General features: G+C 42.1%; 1 protein-coding gene across 1 annotated transcript in view; it reads right to left on the reverse strand.

Moving 5' to 3' along the window:
• Positions 1-1,982: 1,982 nt before the first annotated feature.
• Positions 1,983-23,519, reverse strand: part of LOC144689927 (kinesin-like protein KIF13B) — a 142,389-nt gene continuing 120,852 nt past the window's right edge. Inside the window, exons 33-40 of the mRNA XM_078557445.1 lie at positions 20,955-21,107; positions 16,131-16,208; positions 14,046-14,099; positions 12,439-12,547; positions 8,394-8,530; positions 6,970-7,032; positions 4,733-5,954; positions 1,983-2,436 (exon numbers count right to left, since the gene is read on the reverse strand). Coding sequence (XP_078413571.1) covers positions 2,126-2,436; positions 4,733-5,954; positions 6,970-7,032; positions 8,394-8,530; positions 12,439-12,547; positions 14,046-14,099; positions 16,131-16,208; positions 20,955-21,107 — 2,127 coding nt within the window. The 3' untranslated portion in view covers positions 1,983-2,125. The remainder of the gene's footprint in view (positions 2,437-4,732; positions 5,955-6,969; positions 7,033-8,393; positions 8,531-12,438; positions 12,548-14,045; positions 14,100-16,130; positions 16,209-20,954; positions 21,108-23,519) is intronic.

Consider the following 23,519-nt stretch of genomic DNA (forward strand, 5'->3'; position numbering starts at 1 on the left):
TAATATCGCTCCAAGCTCAAATCTCTTGTATTCACCCTCTACTGCTGACAATGTTTCTGCTACCTGCCAACTTAAAGCAATCTTAGCAACTAAAGGACTTTTTCAGGTGTTTGAGCTCATGGGAGTGTTTTGCACTGAAATCTCAACTCCAATTCAGTCAGTTAGAAAAGAAAGGAGATTTCAGACTGTGGCAAACACAAGAATTCCTGATTGCTAGTCATTAGAGCAGGAGTTGCCTATCAATATGCCACTCTTATTGAAACTCCTCGTTCCAGCAGCTGCCCCATGCTTAGAGTTCAAGATGTAAAGCTAAACATCAGAATTGAGAAAACAGCAACAGCTAAAGTTGTGAAATAAAAACCGAAATTGTTGGAAATACAAAGCAGATGTAACACCATCCTAAATAGGAATAAGTTATAGTTCCAGGTAGAGACCGCTAGCCAGAGCTGGGGAGAAACAATGCAGTGCCTTTTATAGATATTAAACAGACATATCTGACTTAACTTTGACTTGTTGCCTCCCTTCCCCTTTCTTTTGTCCAATTCTATAAAAGGGTTCACTTACTTTCCATTTCCAGTTCTAACAAAGGCTCTAACCTGACCCATTAATCAAGACTTCTCTTTGTAAGTATCTTCTCAACTGTGTGTTTCTAATGCTTTGTTTATTAAAAAATATTATTTTGATCATTGAGAACACATCTAGAAACTTGAAATCTCAGATAACACGCTGAGTGAAGGCTTCTTCTCATTCCTCTTGTGGCTAAAATGTCTGCTCCCACGTTATGGCCACTACACATTTGTTAAGAATTCCAGATAAATCAGGGAGGCTCTGTGAAAAAGACCCAATGGAAGTTGCATCCGCTTCTCTCAACTTTTAACGTTAATTAAATCAACATTTGCATAGTTTATAAAATGCATTTTAAAATGGCCACAGCGGAAATGGTCTAGTGGGGCAGAACTTTCTGTCCTGGCCACGTTGTTCCAGATTTGCTACCACAACTTGTACTCTCAACTGTACAGACAAACACAATTCTGAGGTTTAACAGCAGTCAAGTGATTGAAAATCCCATCTTCCCCAAATGTTTGGTACCTGCATATTTCAGTCCCAGAATACTTCAAAACATTCCCCAGAATTTCAACAGACCTGTTAAAATTTGTTGCATTGCACAGGAACACCACTTAAGTTTCCACTATTGCCAGCAACGGTGGCAAAAATAGATTCCTGGGTCCTGACAGGAGGGGCTTCCACTGGTGGAAGTGTGGCAGTGACACCCTGACAATTACGGCAAAATGCACAGTCCCGTTCCCAGCATTTTTGTTGGCCCTTTCACATAGGCAGCCCAGACAAGTACCTGTTTCGCTGAGGCATTGCTTAATTCCCCACCCAGCCCCTGCGCCCCCTTGCTACATCAGCAAGCTGCCTGTGGGTCCTGTTGGAAGGAAAGAAAGAAATGGGGCCCTGGCCTCAAAATTGAGCTGAGCAAGGACTTTGAGCGGGTGACACAAAAGCTCTTCTCTCTGAACCGCTTGAAGTCCAACCACAGCTAAAATCAGCTGTGGCACTTCCTGATGAAATTTAAGTGCTGCAACAGTACAATGCTGAGTAAACAACGTCACAGGGGCAAGAAATGAACACAGACGTCTTCGGATGTTTTCCATCAAGGTTCAAAGGGGTGCATGTGATAATGCTTGATTCCACACTGCAGTGAACAGTGTTTTTGTTGCATGGACACATTTTACTCTAAACAAGGATAAGTGGTGGCAATTCAACATGATTGAAGCATAAAGTCAAACTTTGACATTACGAGAGCCCTCATGTGAATCATATACACGTCCAGTAATTCACAAGTCCAACAGATGATTGCCATTTTCAGGTGATGTTTGATTATCTTCTAGTTTGAAGCAGGAAAATAAAATGATATTACTGCTGAAGATAAGTGAACACGGCTAGTGAAGAGGAAAATGAAATAAAAGAAGTCGGGTAAACCAGTGGATTGGTCGCCTCGGGTTGGGGAAGTTATTCAACAAAGGCACCAACGGGCCCAACTTAAAGAAGTTTCCTCCAGGTGTCCAGTTCCAAAGCCTTACCAGTAAGATCCAAGTATCACAGTCCACTGGTTCATTTCTCAGGAAGGCTTTTGCTCAGCGGACCAGGATTTCCTATGCTCATTCTTTCTTGGAGTCCTGTCGCCTGATCGGAGTCCCGCTCCACCTTCGGATTTGGCAAGTGCAGTAAGAGCTGATAAATTCGGGTTGGACCTTGAGAAGTTTCCACTCCTCCGATTCTCTGAAGTTGCGGCCGACTGTATCCGGAGGCCAGTACTGCGCCGTTTTGCTGAGCTAGTGGCTTTTGCGACTCGGTTTGGCCTGACTAACACTCCGTAGCCTGGATTACATCGGAAATACTGCTTTCCACCAACTGAGCCGTCATTCTTTCCTGAAACAGAACAAAAATATTTTATTTTTTTTGTAAACTAAAAGCAAATTGAGAGGCATTCAGAGAGTAAATTGAAGTAATCTGATCAAATTTGTCCTACTCTGTGATCCAACCCAGTGAAGACAAGGGATCTGGAGAATTGACAAGGTTACAAACTATTACAATTAGAACACTACACGCTTATCTGTTTCAGAAGTAGGTTTATTTGAATGCTGTGAGCAGGGCTCATCCTTTACTAAAGGAAGTCACAGATGTTTTCTTATCTAATTTTATGTAACACCCAGAATCCAGCCCCATAGCATAACTATCTCACATTAGACAGCTTCACAAATGATGGAGTTTGATAAAGAGTGATTTAATTCCCACACCATCACTGCAGGGCTGTAAAATGTCTTGGAGCCTTTCTCCATAAGGCACTCTCACAATATAATGACAGGCTGAAGACAGCACCGGACATCTTCCCAGCCTGTTCTCTGGAAGAACAGAATGAAAGGAACGTAGTAACAGAAAGTAACAGAAGTTCCACATCGTGGGGGTTACCAATGACCAGAAACTGAACTGGACCAGCCATATAAATACTGTGGCTACAAGAGCAAGTCAGAAGCTGTGGTGATTACCTCACCTCCTAATTCCCCAAAGCCTGTCCCATCATCTACAAGGCACGAGTCAGGAGTGTGATGGAATACTCTCCACTTGCCTAGATGAGTGCAGCTCCAACAAAGCTCAAGAAGCTCGACAACATCCAGGATAAAGCAGCCTGCTTAATTGGCACCCCATTCATCACTTCCATCACCGACACATTCAATAAAATTCAATAAAAATCTGGAACTAAAAATCTAATGATGACACGAAAACATTGCTAATTGGCGTAAAAACTCATCTGGTTCACTAATGTCCTTTAGGGAAGGAAATCTGCCATCCTTACCTGGTCTGGCCTTCAGGTGATTCCAGACCCGCAGCAATGTGGCTGACTCTTAAATACCCTCTGAACAAGGACAATTAGAAATGGGCAAAAAATGCTGGCCTAGCCAGTGACACTCACATCCTGTGAATGAATTAAAAAAACGTGGCAGCAATGTGTACCATCTTCAAGGTGCACTGCAGCAGACTCACCAAGGCTCCTTCAACAGTATCGTCCAAACTCGCGACCTCTACCGTCTAGAAGGACTAGGGCAGCATGGGAACACCATCACCTGCAAGTTCCCCTCCAAGCCACTCACCATCCTGACTTGGAAATATATATCACCGTTCCTTCACTGTCGCTGGGTCAAAGACCTGGAACTCCCTCCCTAACAGCACTGTGGGTGTATCTACAGAATAGACTGCAGTGGGTCAAGACGACAGCTCACCACCACCTTCTCAAGGACAATTAGGGATGGTCAATAAATGCTGGCCCAGCCAGCAACGCTCACATCCCATGAGTGAATATTAAAAAAGAAATTTAAAACAGAGTAGACATGATCTTTACATCAACTCTATTTAAGGGAGAAAATCGCTTGAAAATTAAAAGGGATCAGTTCCTCAAAGTTCAGCCAGTCTCAAAAGAATAAAAACACGGCATTCTCCCAGCACTTTAACTTCATATCCTGGTTGGTTCAAATCAAAAGAGCACAAGATTGCAACAATCTTTGAGATATCCACACTCCCTTCATTACCAAAGTGAGAAAAGATAGTGGGACAAATTTCTTTGCGCTGAGGGATATTAGAGCAATGGAATACTTTGCAGAGAGTGGCTGAGGCAGAGACCACTGTATCTGTTCAGAGAGAATTGGATAGATATGTGAAGCGAAGGAAGATACAGGGCCATTGGGAGAAAGTGAAGAATTGGGAGGTTTTTTTTTAGAGATAATAAGCAAACTGTCTCCTCCTGTGCTGCAAGCCCAACCAACTTCCCATTGCAACTCTAACATCCATCTGAACACTTGAATGTCCGGTCTGAAGGATAGAATATCCAACAACTCCAAATTTGCTGAGTGTTGAACTATTGTTGTTTATGAACTCAAATCCTGGTGTGCGATTTGGACCCAGAAGTGAAATTGTTATTTACTGGATGTAGGTGATTAGTAGACAAAATTATAGTAAATAATGAGATACTACAAAATAATTTTAAAGAGGAAATTACAAATTAGAAACAGGAGTGTGATATACAATAATTAAACACCTTGCCATTCCTATGGCAAGCATCGGTTCAAGACAAAAGAAAGAGTTGAAATTAAGGTGAAGGTATTTTTGTACCCACTAACACTTTTTTTTAGATAAAATCAAAAATCAGTTGAAGGTATTCTCAGTCTCTTACCTGCTGGTACACTCAGTTCAATTCCAATCCAAATTCCATCAGCAAATTCCGTTGGTCCTATATACCTGACTGTACCAATCTTGTTCGTACCAACTGAGACATACTCCCCCTCTTTTAGCCACTCGGGAACGATGTCAACAGCTTCCTCTGAATCTGAAATAATTTCAAGTTTTTCGCTTGATAACTCATGATCATCATCAACCTTTGTACTTACAGTCACAGATCTCTCAGAATCGTCGCCTGCCTCCAATACAGCTAAGCCTGAGGCCCCAGAGTCCCATTGCTCTGTGGGACACTGCGCTTCTTTGTCTTCAAGGCTATCTTCTGAACCTTGCCACGCGTTTTCATCCCCCAAGATGCCAGTGAAGGATTTCAACTCAGATGTTCTTACTTTTTGGATTTTGAAGGGGTTGGATGCTGCAGTTTTAGGCTGTGTTGCACTGGATGTCGGCTCAGGCTTAGAGGCACTTAATGCCGAGGTTGCCTTCTGTACTGGAGACAAATCTTTTAGTTTATTGATTTGGAGGGAATGCAGAGTGGACGTCTGGTTTGACACATCAGTGCCATCTGTTTTGTTTAATGGCCGTTCGGTTGTCTGAGAGGTAGAGAAGCTGTTTTTGATGTCGCCTGACGCAGATTTCTCCATGGCTTCTGCTGCCATGGTCTCATGTCCAGACTCTGCTGTTACCTCAGAGTTTGGTGATCGATTTCGAAAGCTTTCACAATCCTTCCCTGTATCTTTGCTTGGGGTTTGCAGTTGGAATTGACGTGCATCTTCACTGGACATGTGTGGAGCACCACTTTTCACTTGATTGATTTGATGTTGCACATCCAGAGACCCATTGGCTGCTGGTCTAGCAAGACAGGAACCTGATTTCGTACCAGCATCCAGCTGCGTTGAACTCTCACAGCTCAATATTCGTTGATTTTGTAACTGGGCGGGTGTGTCCCTGTCAGGAGTAGCCCAATTGGATGGGGGTGTGCCAACATCGCCACTCAACACCATATTTGTTTCCGAGAGGGTTGCTGTGGAAACGCTGTGGGAGAAATATCCACTCGAAGCTTCACTCGAAGGACTCTGAGGCTCTCCTTGGGTTTCAAGGCTGGTTGTATCCACTGACTCGTTCTTCGAAGGAGCAGTTCGAGTCTCCGAGCCTGTCACTGCAGGGTGGGTAGGCTTTGTTATCACCAGTGAAGCTGAAGGTACTTTCTCTTTGTAAGCCTGATGAAAACGTACAGAACACCACGTTTTGGCAAAGCAAAAATGTTAGTGCATTTACCCCCTCTCTTCACTATTCCCCATCCCCCACCCAACTTTGCAACCATCAAGTACTTGTGATGCTGAAATAATGAAACAATCTTGGATATGTTCTTCACCATCCTAGCTGGAGGAAGATACCTCACCAGGGAACACACAATGAGGGAGGTAAAAAGGGAGGCACGAAAGAGAGGTGAGCAAAACTGGAGTTAAAAATATCTTTTAAAAGAATAGATTTTCTCAGTCTATCCTCGATCTAATAAGCATTTTCCCTTATACATCACTGAAATCAAATGCTATGAAAAGTAATTTTCAAAGATATATAATTTTATTTAAAAGGAAATGAACTTGCTTTCATGTAGCAACTTATTGAGTCCTCAGGACATCTCAAAGGTACTTCACAATAAACTTCTTTTGAAGAGCAGTCACTGTTCTTATGCAGCAACATCAGCAGCCAATTAGCCACGACAAGTAGTTCAATAAAGAATATCGTAGGTGGAAGGGACAGCGACAGCTTAATAAAAAGTATAGACACAAGAACTTTGTTCTTGCTTTCAAATCCTTAGTCTTGCACAACAGTATCTTCTCCAAGCCTACATCCCAACTGACACTCAGTCCTCATCATTTTGAGCTTCTGCTTGTCTCTCCACTCCATCATTGTAAAGATCTCTGCCAAAACTCTTTGGCTTTGCTACCTCTCACTGTCTTAAAAAGTATTCTTAAAAAACATCCATGTTTCCTGTTTCGAATTCCTGCTTTGCCCACTTTTCAGCCTTATAAAGCACTCCCAAGGCGCTTTTTTCAGGAGTGCCATATAAATTTAAATTGTTGAGTGCACAACATACGCAGATGGGACCTTTATAAATCATATCTGTTTTTCTGATCTCGTGCAGAAAATTTTATCACAAAGATCTAACAGCTGTCAAACTCATACGAATTATAGTACTTGGCCTTGTCAAACCCAAGAGATTATACTTACAACTTTATTCTGTTCAGCAGCATCTTCAAGATTATCAGGCTGCACCAAGATTCGAGGAACAGACTACAGATAAGAAATATTGATCAGTTAGTATGTGCTACATGACCAAAAAAGGCCTAAACCCAAAATCCCCAGGCTGCCAACGATTCAGTTTAAATTTCATTTAAAAGAAAGCCTCACACTAAGCACTTTAGGTTCACATTTCTACATCATCACTCCACTTTCACCGCAACCATTACCATACACCTTCATCAAGAGGTCCAACCACAACTCATTTTTCCCTGAATATCCCTTCTATTCCCATTACTTCCTTCCTCTGCACCCCATGCCCTTCCACGCACAAGCACTGGCTCAACACCCAGCATCACTATTTTATTTCAGTATGGGTCCAGGTTCACAAAATATCAAAGACTACACTTCAAATGAAGTATTCAATTGACTGTAAAACACATTGAGACGTCTTGAGGTTGTGAAAGGCACTATATAAATGCAAGCTGATTCTTTTTTTTTGAAATATTGTTTAAAATCTGATTTTGTCATAATTAGAACAGATTGTGATGAGTTAGGAAACCAACCGGATGAGCAAGCTGGACTTGCACTAAACAGTAACAACTCAAGGCACTTCAGTGATCCCTTCCCATTTAGTCTGCAGTCATGTTGCAATGATATGCCTGCATTTAAAAAGATTCACTGTCCTATTCAGGAGTGCAGCAAATTCTGTATTGAAAGGCTTGCCACTAAGCATTCCATTACACTTACAGTGGTATAAACTCAGTAAGTAAACATGTCAATGTGCCAGGTACCTTGATGCCTCCCTGCAATTTTGCGAATAGTATCTTTCACTTGCCTCAGGAGCATTCTATCCACCATATTGAAAAGCCATCGCAGATATCAAAAATAGCACTGATAATTTTTAAGGAAACCTTTGTAAAACTGATTAAGTTCCTAGTTTCACAATTCTTTCACAGACAGCAAACATTACACCAATAAAGGCATGATCAGCATTTAAGATTTCATAAAGCTCACACTGGCCAGCTTTAACGAAATACTGGGAGAACTGCCAAGTCCATGGCGATCTTTTAATGCCTCCCCACCTGTTTCTTGACAATTAAGCTCACTAGGTTTGCATTGTTGAAATCTTCCATGCATCAAGCCTGTACCAATTGCTCTTCTCTCAATTTGGGAACACTTGTTGCCACATTGGCCTGTTTCAACACTGAAACCAATTAAACCAGCCAACTCATCTTACCCAGACTTCTGGGAGCCACTGTGACTTATTAAGCTCTTATTGCCCCTACATCTAAATAGGCTAAAGAAAGATTGAACAAAAAGGATTTACACAATGTCTCTCATCTCTCCCTTCTCCTGCCAAACATATTTAGTTTCTTTTGAGAAAATGTCATTGAACAATTAAGATTCCTCACCTGCAGATTTTGAGGAGGGGCAGATCTCCTCTTCTCCTCATCCCGTGCAGGGAAAAGTGATTTGAGAAGTTTGGGCATCTGAGGTACAAAGGCCTTCACTGGATTTAAGTAAGAGGCTGCTAGTGCTGAGAATGAGTCTGAGAAGAGATGGGAGATGATGATGTAGATATCTGTTCATGAATTCCATCATGACACTTATATTTTTTACTCTGGCATTTTACACTGCCACTTCTTGCTTTGCAAACAGGAGAGAGTAAGAACAAAAAGGCAAACATTTCTCCACAGCCCCCATCACCACTTCATCAACAGGAGGCCAAAACACAACCGGAACACTTAATTTTGAAAATTCTTTCACAGGGTATGGGCATCACTGGATAGGTAGTATTTATTGCCCATCACCTAATTGCCCCTGAGGTGGTGGTGATGAGCTGCCTTTTTGAACCGCTGCGGTCCATGTGCTGTAGGTACACGCACAGTGCTGTTAGGGAGGGAGCTCCAGAATTTTGATCCAGTGACAGTGAAGGAGCAGCGATATAGTTCCAAATCAGGATGTTGGGTGGCTTAGAGGGGGACTTGTAGGTGGTGGTGGTGCTCCCCTGCATCTGCTGCCTTAGTTCTTCTAGGTGGCAGAGGTCTTGGGTTTAGAAGATGCTGTCAAAGGAGCCTTGGTGAGTTGCTGCAGTGCATCTTGTAGATGGTACACACTGCTGCCACTGTGTGCCAGTGGTGGAAGGAGTGAATTTTGAAGGTGGTGGATGGGGTGCCAATTAAGTGGCTGCTTTTTCCTGGAAGCTACTGAGCTTCTTGAATGTTGTTGGAGCTGCACTCATACAGGAAAGGCAAGAGTATTACATCACACACCTGACTTTTGTCTGGTGAATGGTAGACAGGATCTGGGGAGTCAGGAGGTGAGTTACTTGCTGCAGAATTCCCAGCCTCTTACCTGTTCTTGCAGCCACAGTATTTATATGGATGGTCCCATTCAGTTTCTAGTCAATGGTAACTTCCAGGATGTTGATAGTGGGGGTTCAGTGATGGTAAAGCCATTGAATGTCATGGGGGAGATTGTTCAATTATTTCTTGCTGCAGATGGTCATTGTCTGATACATTTGTGGCACGAATGTTACTTTTCCCTGCATATCCTTCCCATTCCCTCCTTCCTTTGCACCCTATGTCCTTCCCTGCACCAGCAATGGCTCAAGACCTAGGCTCACTATTTTATATCTGTATGGGTCCAAACCCCATTAACATATCAGTCTCAAATACAGTATGCATGTTTTAGTGTTACAGTACCCAACTCTCAGTCACAAGCAGCCTGTGATAAAGTAAAACACACACACAAACACCAGAAATTGAACTGGACCAACCGCATAAATATTGTGGTTATAAGAGCAGGTCAGAGGCTGGGAATTCTGTGGTGAGTAATTCATTTCCTGACTCCCCAAAGTCTGCCCACCATCTAAAAGGCACATGTCAAGAGCATGATGGAATACTCTTCATTTGCCTGGATGAGTGCAGCTCCAACAACACTCAAGAAGCTTGACACGATACAGGACAAAGCAGCCCGCTTCATTGGCACCACATCCACAAACAATCACTCCTTCCACCACTGACGCACAGTGGCAGCAGTGTGCATCATCTACAAGATGCACTGCAGCAACTCACCAAGGCTCCTTTAACAGCACCTTCCAAACCCATGATCTCTACCACCTAGAAGGACAAGGGCAGTAGATGCATGGAAACACCACCACCTACAAGTTCCCCTCCAAGTCACACACCATCCTGACTAGGAACCATATTACCATTCCTTCACTGTCACTGGGTCAAAAGCCCGGAATTCCCTTCTGAACAGCACTGTGGGTGTACGTATTCAGCACAAGGACTGCGGTGGTTCAAGAAGATGGTTCACCATCACCTCCTCGAGGGCAATTTGGGATGGGCAATTTGGGATGGGCAATAAACGATAGCCTAGCCAGTGAAAGAATTTTAAAACAAATTTGTGACTCTGGGTCAGACAACTGGTCATCATCTTCCAAACAAGGCAGCAAGTTTGATAATGCCTTTGGGGAATCGTGCACAATGATATGGTCTCTCTAACTCATATACTATAAAGTTGGCCAGATTTCTGCTGCTGTATCTTAGCACAAAAAAGCTAGCATCCCCTTAAGAAAACAGTGCACATTACAGTGGGTAAACCAGTAAGAAGGAACAGCAGAAAATGGATTAAGAGCAATACAGGCACAGATGCATTATTAATGCAACAATAACTTGTGCTACGAGTGCTCGTGTTTGCTCTGAGACTGTAATGGAAGCAAATTTGGATTGACACTGAAAAATGACACCCATGTTGTTGAAATTCCTTACCATAATCCAGCATAGAAGCACAGTCGGTGCATTTGGGGGAAAAATAACATTATTAATTACAGCACAGAAAACCTTTTTAAAATTGCTAGCAATTACATTATAATGCTATCATAATACAATCAAGTTATTTTAAAAATGTGAACAATTTGTATTGCAATATTAGATTTTGCTAATGGAAGAGCTGCAAGGAATTGAAAGTGTTGTGCTGTTGGACTGCATAGCTCCCAGCACAGTCATTAACATCTGTGGCTTTCTTCACCGAGTAAATAATTTCAAACAAACAGTTTAATAAACCTTAGTAGGCAGCGCTGCAGCGACTGTAAACACTGGAACCTGCACAAAAGAGGGAGGTTATGGAATTGGAGACATACTGAATCCAACTACTGGCAATGCTGGTAGCAAGTTGGGGGTAGGGCGGAGAGAGAGAAAGAGGAGTTGGCCCTGGTAGCAAATCATGGAGAGAATAATTATATGATGCTGCTTATTTTCTGAAGGATGTGATTAATGCTGTTCGCCTTAATATTTTGTATCAACTGAACTGCTGAAATTGGACAGTCCATTGAATTTTGAGTTGTGTTTTTTGTAGATACTGCAGTCAGCACTTATTGTCCCAGTCACATAGTTCCAATTTCAGCCCATGGTGAATCCTGCAGTACCAAACTAGGATTGTAGTCCAGACAGGCTCTTGAAAACACAAGGTTCCCAATTTGCAGGATTTCTAACCATGATATACAAAAGCAAGAGTCAGATTTTGTTTGTGACCCTTTCTTTGCCCCTTTGGTTCAGTGGTATTCGGCTCAATACATTTTAAAGTTTGATTTTTTTTAAATCAATGGTTAAACCCTGAAAATGTGCACTGCAAAAGTTATTTTGTTAGCCACCTATTGACAGCATGCTGTCGATCAAATAAGAAGAGTTCGGGGGCTGCAGAGGCATTAGTTATTGTACAGAGTGGCAGTTTGAAGTGAACAGTCGGGGGGGGGGGGGGCCAGACTGCAAAGTGAGTTGAGGCCACAATCAGATCAGCATGACACGAAGAGCCAAATGGCCGACACCCGTTGCTAGTTCTTGTGAATATACATTAGGTGACGGGAAGCAAAGACTTTACAAGATTGAAGCAGCAGCTGACAGGATCTGGGCATTTTTGTGAACAACAATAGCCTTTTAAGAGGTTGTGGCCTTGTTTAAGATATTAAAGGCCATTTTGCTCAAGTCTTCCTCAGCTAACGATTATACCAGCAGAATACTTGAAATCCCCTCGATGAACCACAAGCTTTCTATGACGAAGATGATAAGAGCTCTGGATATGGTGGAAACATTCTTTGATAAACCAATAAAGTCACTTTCTGCTTCTAGTATTGAAGTTAATTACTTAAATTCCAGCTGGAGACTAAAAGTGCATCAATGAAATAACAGGTGGTCTGGGTTCAATGGGAGGAATCCACGTTTATAAACAGCAAGCTTTGATAGGTGAAGTTGAGCTAAAAGAAAACGTTTTAGAATAGGGGTAAAATGCCTCAGAGGGAAAGCATTTTCTCTTAATGGTTCAAAACAGTAGCATGGTGACAGAAGGTCAGCTGTTTTTAATATCCCTATAATTCACATTTTTTTCCAAAATTTCTTGCAGAGTCTCCTTATATAAAAAAACTATTCCAAGTCACATCTTTGCACCAGTTCTCACCTGCGTCTTGTGGCATAGAATGCCTGGACACCGGGGAACGGTATGGAGGCGTCTTTTTGTTTGACTGCAGTACGGCTGTCGATATGTCCTGCTGACTCTCCCATCGACTCTGCCCAGAAAGGAAAAAAAAACAAGAAATCCAGTTTAGGCTCTTTCCACTTAGATTAGGGGAAATAAACACGAGAGGACATGGCTTTAGGGTGAAAGGGGAAAGGTTTAGGGGGAACACTAGGGGGAACTTCTTCACTCAGAGAGTGGTGAGAGTGTGGAACGAGCTACCATCTGACATCGTAAATGCGGGCTCACTCTTAAGTTATAAGAATAAATTAGATAGATACATGGATGGGAGAGGTCTGGAGGGTTGTGGACTAGGTGCAGGTCAATGGGACTAGCGGAATAATATTTTGGCACAGACTAGAAGGGCCGAATGGCCTGTTTTCTGTGCTGTAGTGTTCTATGGTTCTTAAGTTACGTTTTTGTGACCATTCTCAAAAACAAAACAGCAGCATGAGAGACTGTGAGGATTTAAGGGGATCACTGGTGAAGATGGGACTCTCCATGTACTCGCTCATTGAAGTCTCTTGAAGTACCATACAGGAGCCAAAAGGGGAGGCTCCATAACTAACTCCTGCAAGATGCACAAAAGCCACTGCAACAATTTCACTCTACTTATATATTAGTTTGCTCGTGTTCGTTTGGGTGGAAAGGAGAGGAAAAAGACATGAAGCATGTGCATAGCTGCCTTCTGAATTAGAATGTCAGCCCTTGCAGAAACCAAAAGCATACACAATAACAAGCATTCCCAATATACATGACAAAAGAACTCAGAAGTAGTCATGGGTCAGCACAAGAGTATCAATCTCTGCGTACAACTCCAAAAACATTGCAAGTTGAACAAGGCAATGAACATAATGAACTGTTAAAAAAAAACAATTTTGATATAACATAGCTTCAAAGGAATGGCCCTTTGTAGGCCATTCCAATAACTGTTCCTTAACATTAAATCTGAAACTGCAATTACAAATCATGCAGATGGTCAGGAAACGCCAGGGAAGGCCCCTCCCACTGATTCTTAATTCCATTCATTCTGAACCCAAAGTATGAATTACAAAGTTGCTTGAGATTTAAACTGAGTAATGCAGATATCAAGTTCATTCTTCAAATCAGCAGCCAACTTTGGCTTTGAGAAACAATTTCCAGCGGGCAGTGATCAGTTGACAATGGTTATCTGCACCCATGACAAAAGCTGACAACAAAGAGGCCAGTGCCCATGGAATACCACAGTTACGATGTAATTGGGACAGGGGGGTTGATGCTTCTAACACAATATGCATTATTAACATAAATCAGCCTGAGTACTTCATGAAGAAGGAACACAGTATCAAAATCCGGTGATGTCAGCTACATGGCTCCCATGGTCCCATAACACCCAGGAGCTTAACTGGGGTAAACTTAAGCGGAATCCTACCACTCCAACTGTATGCTCACCATGCAGTTGTGATGCAGGAATCAATTAATGTCAAGATTTGATTATTCAGGGAAATTTTTCATGTTTAACATTGTTATTTTAATGCTATGTCTTATATTAATTACAGGAATGTTGTTACCTTGTCACGTTCAAGACTTGATCTTGCATTGAGTTCATGGCGGCTCCCAGACAACTTTAAAAACAAAAGTTCATAGGAGACGCATGTTACTTGAGTGAAATAAAACTATTCAAGATGTTGTCACAGGTCAGAATGCAAACTCAGGATAACCAGTCATGCTCTAGCAAATCCAAACTTGGACTGTGACAGAGATACAGATCAAGGGGGCAAAATGGTATAGTGCAGCATTTTTAATAAACATGCTGAAGTGTTTGTTAAAATAGCAGAAAGAAGGCTAAGAACAGAACTCCATGCTCCCTAAAGGAATCAGGAAGTGTTAAGTGAGGAATGACAATGATAAAATAATCATACATAGACTCTTGAGATATTTGCCTTGATGAGTTGAATGGCCTTTTCTCACTCTGGAGTTTATGTTCACAGATGGGATGAGCACATAACATATTGCCAGCAGATAACAAGATTAATATTTTACAATAAATTGTCAGCCAGGACATCACAATTTCTAATCCCTGTGTTATCATCATGCATCAAGGACGCTGACTCTGTAACTCCCCCCAAGTCATTATTCTCTGCGGTAACATTTCACGTCAACTTCACTAATGACATGATGAGACTTTTACTCTCACTGGAGACAACCTAAATATTTTAGCACATTGAACTCAGGATATAGCTTAAGCAATGACCAGAAAATGATGGTTCATTCATCAAATCTTATAGCACAAAAATAAGCCATACCTGTAACTGTTCATAAAGAGCTATCCACTTAGTCCTACTACTCTGCCCTTTCCCCACACTAATTGATTTTTAAAAATCAAACATTTATTCACTTTGAAACATTAAGGATTCTGCTTCCACCGGTTCGGGTAGCATATTTTACATTCTAACAGCCACATGTGTAAAAAAATTCTCCTAGCCTCTCCCTTCATTCCCTTGGTATGTATCACTCACACCACACAAGTGCCAGGCAATGGCTAACTCCAACAAGGGAAAATCTAACAATCTCCCATGACATTCAATGGCATTACCATGGCAGAATCCCCCACCATCATCATCCTGAAGATCACCATTGACCAGAAACTGAACGGCAGCAACTATGTAAATACTGTGGCTATAAGAACAGGTCTGAGGTTAGGAATTCAGCAGCGAGCATCAACACCTGATTCCCCAAAGCCTGTCAGCCATCTACAAGACCCAAATCAGGAGTGTTATAGAATGCTCTCCACTTACCTGGATGAGTGCAGCTCCAACAACACTCAAGAAGCTCAACACCACCCAGGACAAAAGCAGCCCACTTGATTGGCACCCCATCCACCAACTTCAACATTCATTCTCTCCACGAACGACGCATAGCAGAGCAGCATGTACCATATACAAGATGCACTACAGCAACTCACCAAGCCTTCTTTGACAGTACCCTGGACCTCTAACATCTAGTCAGAAAAGGGCAGCAGATGCATGGGAACACCACTATTTTGAAGTAACCCTCCAAGCCACACACTAGCCTGACTCAGAACCATTCCTTCACTGTTGCTCAGCCAAAATCTTGGAACTCCCTTCCTAACAGCACTGTGGGTATACCTACCCAGCTGTTCAAAAAAGCAGCTCTCCACCACCTTCTCAAGGGCAATTAGGGATGGGCAACAAATGCTGGCTTTGAAAGCGATGTTCACATTCCATGAAAGGATTTTTAAAAAAATCATTAATTTAAATCCTCTAGTTACCGACACACTGGTCAATGTAAGAGTTTATCCCGTATTACCTGATTAAAATCTTTCATCCAGGGCCCTCAAGTCATATCTAAACACTGCGGTGCAATTTTAGCGAAGTATCTATTTCCATCAAACCTACACTGACAGTCAGATGTTTCCCCCTCCTAACATCCAAATATCCCAAGTGAAATGAATATTGGGACAGTTGAACTACACAAAAATCCATCACATTTCCTCAGTTTATTAGCTTTTGGTGCTAAGTCAGCAGTTTAAAAAGGATAGAATGAAGCTTGGTGCTCCGAGAAACAAGGTATAAAGCACATTCCGATCCTAGCCACACACACAGGCAGAGGAAAAATAGCTTCTGGAGTCATACCCGGTTGACGTTTGGAGAGCTGATGCACCTTCTGGTCAGTTTACGCTTTGCATTTAATTGTTCTTTTACTGCAACTTCCTGTTCACAAAACACAGCAAAAAAGAAACAACACAACATGGCATCAGGACAAGGACAAGACCAGACAGCACAACAGAAAGAGAAATCTGCAGTTCCAAAATGAAAATGGAAGAGTTCATCATTTAAGGAGCAAGCAAGCAGCCAACCTTTCAATTGTTGCACTTCTTTTGCCAATTTCTCTCCAGTTAGCAGTGTCCACTGGAGCACAATTCCATAAATGCTGATCAGCTTCTCACCAAGCAGCCCTTATCTACTTATGCTTGCAGACAGGGAGAAATATTGTGGCGGTGGTTGGGGGGGCGCGGGTAGCGGCACCACATTAAGCCAAATATTGTTCTCATCCAAATACACTTTCCAGCCAGAGAACGCTGGTCAGCCTTAAAAACAAGGAGTAGGCCATTCAGTCCCTTGAGCCTGTTCCACTGTTCAATTAGATCACGGCTGATCTGTATCTCAACTCCATTTACCCACCTCACTTCCGTATTCCTTAATATCCTTGCCTCCTCATCTTTGCTGACCTTCGTTAGCTCTCTGCCTTCCAATGCACTTAAATCAGAGTCCTTGTCCCGGCCTACAAATTCTTCAACAGCTTCACCCCACAGTGCGACCTCTACTACCTATTTTAAAACTTGAATTCCTCCAACTTCATCACTCCATTCAAAACTTTCAGACATCTCGGGACTTACTCTATGGAACTACCTCCCTAAAACAACTTTCTTCTGCTCTGTATATTACCATTTAAAGTCACGTGCAGCCCCCGATCTTTAAAAGCATTTTTTGGACATGACTCCCCATGTCTAGTTTCTGTCCCTTGAATGTTCATTATGTTAAAGGTGCTGTATAAATGCAATTTATTGGAGTCTGAGATGGCGAACTGAGGTACAAGCTAATAAATTCCACGTGCCCAATTTTCTGCTTCAAATAGACATTTTTTTTGGATATTCCATTAGAGGCTTAAGTAGCTTTTGTTTACTTGTTAAAGGCTTTAGTTGCCACTTACTAGACAAACATAAATATCACAGGCCAGTCTTCTTTTGGTGGACTGAACTTAAATTCAGAAAGTCACAAGTAAATTTTCACCCACTAAACAGAAAATGCACTTCCTGATATTTCGAGATATTCTCCAACATGAGCTTCACCCCTCTCTTTTCTCCCCTCCAATCAACTGCCTTCAGAATAGTTTAGTCCCAGTGGATTTTTGGTCTTTGTGCTGCATTTGCAACAACTTCAGTTCTAGGTTGTTCTTTCTCCTTTTGCAACTGCTCATGTTGCACCAGGATAAGAATATCTCATCTTTAGAGTACCAAGGTAATGGACAAGCTAATATGCAAATGCAGAAAGCTGACAGATACTAATGAACATAAGGATGATTCAGACAGTGCAATCGTAAAAAGGAAGCCAGTGCCTTGAGATAAACAGAAGCTCAGGGCATTTGGTGAACATCTAAAAGTTTGAAAATATTGATGTAAGACACAATCTACAAAGATGGATGAAAGACTCCATTAAAAATATAACATTTTGCACGGACTATGATGGCAAGAGCAGCTAAAAGTTCAGAGCTAAAAACATACAAAAACAACTTGCAGGAAAAAACATATATATTCCCGATTTAATTTTTATTAACAGGCTGTTAGCACTGATGTCAAGGCCAGATTCAAATCCAATTAAACTTCTGCACAAATGCAATTTAAGCAACAAATATCATATCTCAAAAGTGCACCTCTCTAGTGATTGATGGCTCATATTACAGCTTTGGCCTGAACAAAGATGTTCACACATTCAATTCCCACAGCTCCTATCTCTGCATCCTGACTAAATTAACTAAGAAGAAATTCTGATTATCTGGGATCTCGTGATCTAAGGGCTGGGATTTCTCCATTTTTATTGCTGGTTGGCTAGAAAGATTAGCTGATCCAACAGCTCATAACTCGCTTTGGATCAGCGCTCTCAGATCTTTGGCAGGTCTGAGTAGTCAAGTCACAGGGTAGTGCGTTGGCAAGACATGAACTGGAAGATCAACTGCACAAACCTTACTGGACAGAAATAACAAGAGGCAATTGTGATTTGAAAGGGTTAAAGGAGGTGGGGAGAAGCAGTAAAACATGCAGCAACTTACACTCAATTACCCACAAGCTTCAACTATATGCCAGGAGTCAACACAATGAATAATCGAGGTTCCACTGTATTTAAAATGATCAGCTGATTTTTGACTCCCACACACACACAGAATCACAATGCAGAAGAGGCCCTTCGGCCCATTGAGTCTGCACCGACACGTGAGAAACACCTGACCTACCTACCTAATCCCATTTACCAGCACTTGGCCCATAGCCACATGACGTGCCAAGTGCTCATCCAAGTACTTTTTAAAGGATGTGAGGCAACCCGCCTCCACCACCCTCCCAGGCAGTGCATTCCAGACCGTCACCACCCTCTGGGTGAAAATGTTTTTCCTCACATCCCCCCTAAACCTCCTGCCCCTCACCTTGAACTTATGCCCCCTTGTGACTGACCCTTCAACTAAGGGGAACAGCTGCTCCCTATCTACCCTGTCCATGTCCCTCACAATCTTGTACACCTCGATCAGGTCGCCCCTCAGTCTTCTCTGCTCCAACGAAACAACCCAAGTCTATCCTACCTCTCTTCATAACTTAAATGCTTCATCCCAGGCAACATCCTGGCAAACCTCCTCTGCACTCCCTCCAGGGCAATCACATCCTTCCTATAATGTGGCGACCAGAACTGTACACAGTACTCCAGCTGTGGCCTCACTAAGGTTCTATACAACTCCATCATGACCTCCCTACTTTTGTAACCTATGCCTCGATTGGTAAAGGCAAGTGTCCCATATGCCTTTTTCACCACCCCACTAACATGCCCCTCCGCCTTCAGAGATCTATGGACACACACGCCAAGGTCCCTTTGTTCCTCAGAACTTCCTAGCATCATGCCGTTCATTGAATACTTCCTTGTCAAATTACTCCTTCCAAAGTGTATCACCTCACACTTTACAGGGTTAAATTCCATCTGCCACTTATCTGCCTATTTGACCATCCCGCCTATATCTTCCTGCAGCCCAAGACACTCAACCTCACTGTTAACCACCTGGCCAATCTTTGTGTCATCCACAAACTTACTAATCCTACCCCCCACATAGTCATCTATGTTGTTTATATAAATGACAAATAATAGGGGACCCAGCACAGATCCCTGTGGTGTGCCACTAGACACTGGCTTCCAGTCACTAAAACATCCTTCTGTCATCACCCTCTGCCTCCTACAACTAAGCCAATTTTGAATTCACCTTATCAAATTACCCTGTATCCCATGTGCATTTGCCTTCTTTATAAGTCTCCCATGTGGGGCCTTGTCAAAAGCTTTGCTGAAATCCATATAAACTACATCAACTGCACTACCCTCATCTACACACTTGGTCCCCTCCTCAAAAAATTCAATCAAATTTGTTAGGCATGACCTCCCTCTGACAAAGCTATGCTGACTATCCCTGATCAAACCTTGCCTCTCCAAGTGGAGATAGATACTCTCCTTCAGAACTTTCTCCAATAGTTTCCCTACCACTGACGTACAACCCTTCTTAAATAGCGGAACCACATTAGCTGTTCTCCAGTCCTCTGGCACCTCCCCCATGGCCAGAGAGGAATTAAAATTTTGGGTCAGAGCCCCTGCGATCTTCTCCCTTGCTTCCCTCAGCAGTCTGGGACACAAATCATCCGGACCTGGAGATTTGTCCACTTTTAAGCCTGCCAACACCTCCAATACCTTGTCACTCCCTATATCAATTTGCTCAAGAACCTCGCAGTCTCTCTCCCCGAGTTCAATACCTTCATCCTCATTCTCTTGGGTGAAGACGGATGTGAAGTATTGATTCAACATTCTAGCGATGTCCTCTGGCTCCACCCATAGATTGCCCCCTTGGTCCCTTATGGGCCCTACTCTTTCCCTGGTTATCCTCTTCCCATTGATATACTTACAGAATATCTTGGGATTTTCCCTACTTTTACCAGCCAGAGCTTTCTCATATCGCCTCTTTGCTCTCCTAATTGCTTTCTTAAGCTCCACCCTGCACTTTCTGTACTCCACTAATGCCTCTGCTGATTTGCTTCCCTTGTACCTGCTAAAAGCCTCTCTTTTCCTTCTCATCATAACCTGAATACCTCTGGTCATCCATGGTTCTCTGGGCTTGTTACTCCTTCCTATCACCCTAGAGGGAACATGTTGAGCCTGTACCCTCCCCATTTCCTTTTTGAACACCCCCCACTGTTCCTCTGTAGATTTCCCCACAAGTAACTGTTCCCAGTCTACCATGGCCAGATCCCACCTTATTTTACTAAAATCCACTCTTCCCACTCCAAAACATTTTTTTCCAACTTGTTGATTTCTTTGTCCATAAGAAACTTAAACTGTACCATGTTGTGGTCGCTATCGCTAAAATGCTCGCCCACCACCACCTCAGCCACCTGTCCGGCTTCATTCCCCAGAATTAGGTCCAGCGCTGCGCCGTCCCTTGTTGGACCCTCTACGTATTGAAACACTTCAAACCAAAATAACATCTAGCAACTAAACCTGGCTCACATTTTAGAATAATGGTGACTGAACTTTGACCTTCCTTGCCTGTGCATACAACTTAAGTGCTAAACAATAGCGTGTCTGCAAGTTTTAAAATCAGAAATTATAGATAGGGCAAACATCAGCCTGATCAGCTTCTTTCCTCTCAGGATAACTCACCTGACGCAGACGATCCAGAGTGAGGATATTCTCCACTGCCAGTACACTACGGAGATATTTCTCAATGTATGCTTCTTTCTCAGCAGATTCTGCATTTTCCAACTCTGCTGCCATTCGTGCCAGAGTTTCACGGTCCTCAGATGCTTGAGCATCCTGGAAAAAAGAAGCCCAGATCATTCACACAACCTACCATGTTGCCCGAAGGCAAACCATGAAAAAATTTTTTTAAAGCCATTTATTTTAGTTTTCACTGAAACAGATTTATTGACCATATTAACTATCAGTAAAATCGAACGCCATCATGCTGAGAAACCATATGGTACTCTGATCATGCTCCACCTTCAATACCGATTACTCAGTCTAGCTGACCCCTAATGTCAGAGGACTTAGTTAAGAGGAAAGGTCGAAACACAAACACTTCAGCTTCAAAAGCAGGAATTAAATAGATGCATAGAGTACAAAAGCAAGGAAGTTATCCAAAACCTTTATAAAATATCTAGTTGGGTCTCAGCTGGAGGAAGCACTACGCTTTAGGAAAAACATCGAGGCTTGAAGAGAACATTTACTAGAATGGTACCAGGGCTGAAGTATTTCAGTTACATGGAGAGAATGGAGAAGCTGGGATTATTCTCCTTGAAGGTTATGGGGAGATTAAATAGAGATGTTCAATATCGTGAAGGATTTGATGGAGCAAATAGATACAAATTGTTCTGGCAGGGGGATCATTAACCAGAGGACATAAATTTAAGACAATTGACAAAAGAACCTGGAGTGAGATGAGGAGATTATTTTTTATTTTTACACAGCTACTTATGATGATCTGGGAGTGGAAATAAATTCAATATTAACTTTCAAAGGAACTTAAATGAGAATAAACAGAAAGCATTGGTGCATTTTATGCTGAAAAGTTATAGTTTCTACTGTTAAAAATACTGATCGACTCCAATCACTAATTTATGACAATGAACTGATGCAGCTGCTGAAACTGTACCTGCCTCCATAGGATACCAATATGTATCAGAATTCACTACTGGTGAGTGACAGACCTCTAATGAATTATCAAGGTGTGCACGTGCACTTTTCAAGTATGATAGCTTCTCCCAACAAGTTACACTCTAGTGTAGTTTCATGACCACAGAGAATTCACATCACGTAATGTCAATTACCAACTTTCTTTAAAATAACACTATTCTTCAACCATGTTGTAATTGTAACTTCAATGCTAAAGGAAATGCGAGTGCTTTCACATTCCTACTTGCTCTGGAGCTGTTTCACTGAGCAATAGAGGGCTCAAGAGAACAGTAACATAGTGATAATGTTATTGTACGAGTAATCCAGAGACCTGGACTGATGTTCCAGTGACACAAGTTCAAATCCCACCATGGTAGCTGGGGAAATTTAAGTTCAATTAATTAAGAAATCTTGAATAAAACCGGTCACATTAATAATGATCATGAAACTATAGGATACTTATAAAAACCGATCTGGTTCACTATTGTAGTTTAGGGAAGGAAATCTGCCATCTTTACCTCATCTGGCCTACGTGTAACTCCAGACCCACTCCAATGTGATTGACTCTTAAATGTCCTCTGAAATGGCCTAGCAAGCCACTCAGTTGTAGGTGACTCACTGCCATCTACTCAAAGGCAATTAGGGATGGACAATAAATGCCGACTTTGCCAGCGAAGCTCACATCCAAGAATGTATTTTTTTAAAAACCTATGCATATGCTCTGCCAACAACAGCACAATGATGCACCACACTAGTAATAATGAAAATTGGGCCAGGTACAAAGTTAATTATAACATATCAAGCTAAATAGGTTCATGAGCCCAGCAACAATGAAAATTCCACATGTAAGTCTAGCCCTAGTAATCCTAAGTAGAAAGTTAAAACTTACCTGCATTTTAATCACACACCTTGCATACAGTGACTATTAGTTTCCCTGTAATTATGTTCAAAGCAAATGAAGGACACAATAATGAGGGAATGCAGATGCTGAGTTACAGAATCATAACAGCACAGAACGACAATTCGACCCATCATATCTGTGCCGTCTCTCTGAAAACACTACCTTGCTCTTATCTCAGAGCCCTGTAATTTTTTTTTTCAATTTTAACAATAAATCTAATTTCCTATCAAGGTTAATTCTGAATCTGCTTCCACCGCCCTGTCAAATAGTGCATTCCAGATCATGACTCACTTCAGAAATTGTTTATGCCCCCTTAGCTCTTTTGCCAATTATCTTGAACCAGTTTCCGATGGTTACTGACCCTCCTGCCAGTGAAGACAGTTTATCGCTACCAGCTTCATCAAAACCCGTCATGAGCTCTCCAGCGTGACTTCCACACTGCTCTAAAATAATCTTTGATTAGTGTATGCATTGCATGCAGATAGTGTTTTACTTAGAAGACATGAAGGCAGCATTACACATTTTTGTTAAACAGCCTTCCCTGGAGCATTCCTTTCATTATTTACTACATACACATAGAATATCATTTTGTATTCTGAATATCCGATTATTCAATAATCACAAATGGCACTCAAAATGATAGACTTCTTTCA

This window comes from Cetorhinus maximus, chromosome 14 (genome assembly GCF_964194155.1).
Source record: "Cetorhinus maximus chromosome 14, sCetMax3.hap1.1, whole genome shotgun sequence".
Taxonomy (NCBI): domain Eukaryota; kingdom Metazoa; phylum Chordata; class Chondrichthyes; order Lamniformes; family Cetorhinidae; genus Cetorhinus; species Cetorhinus maximus.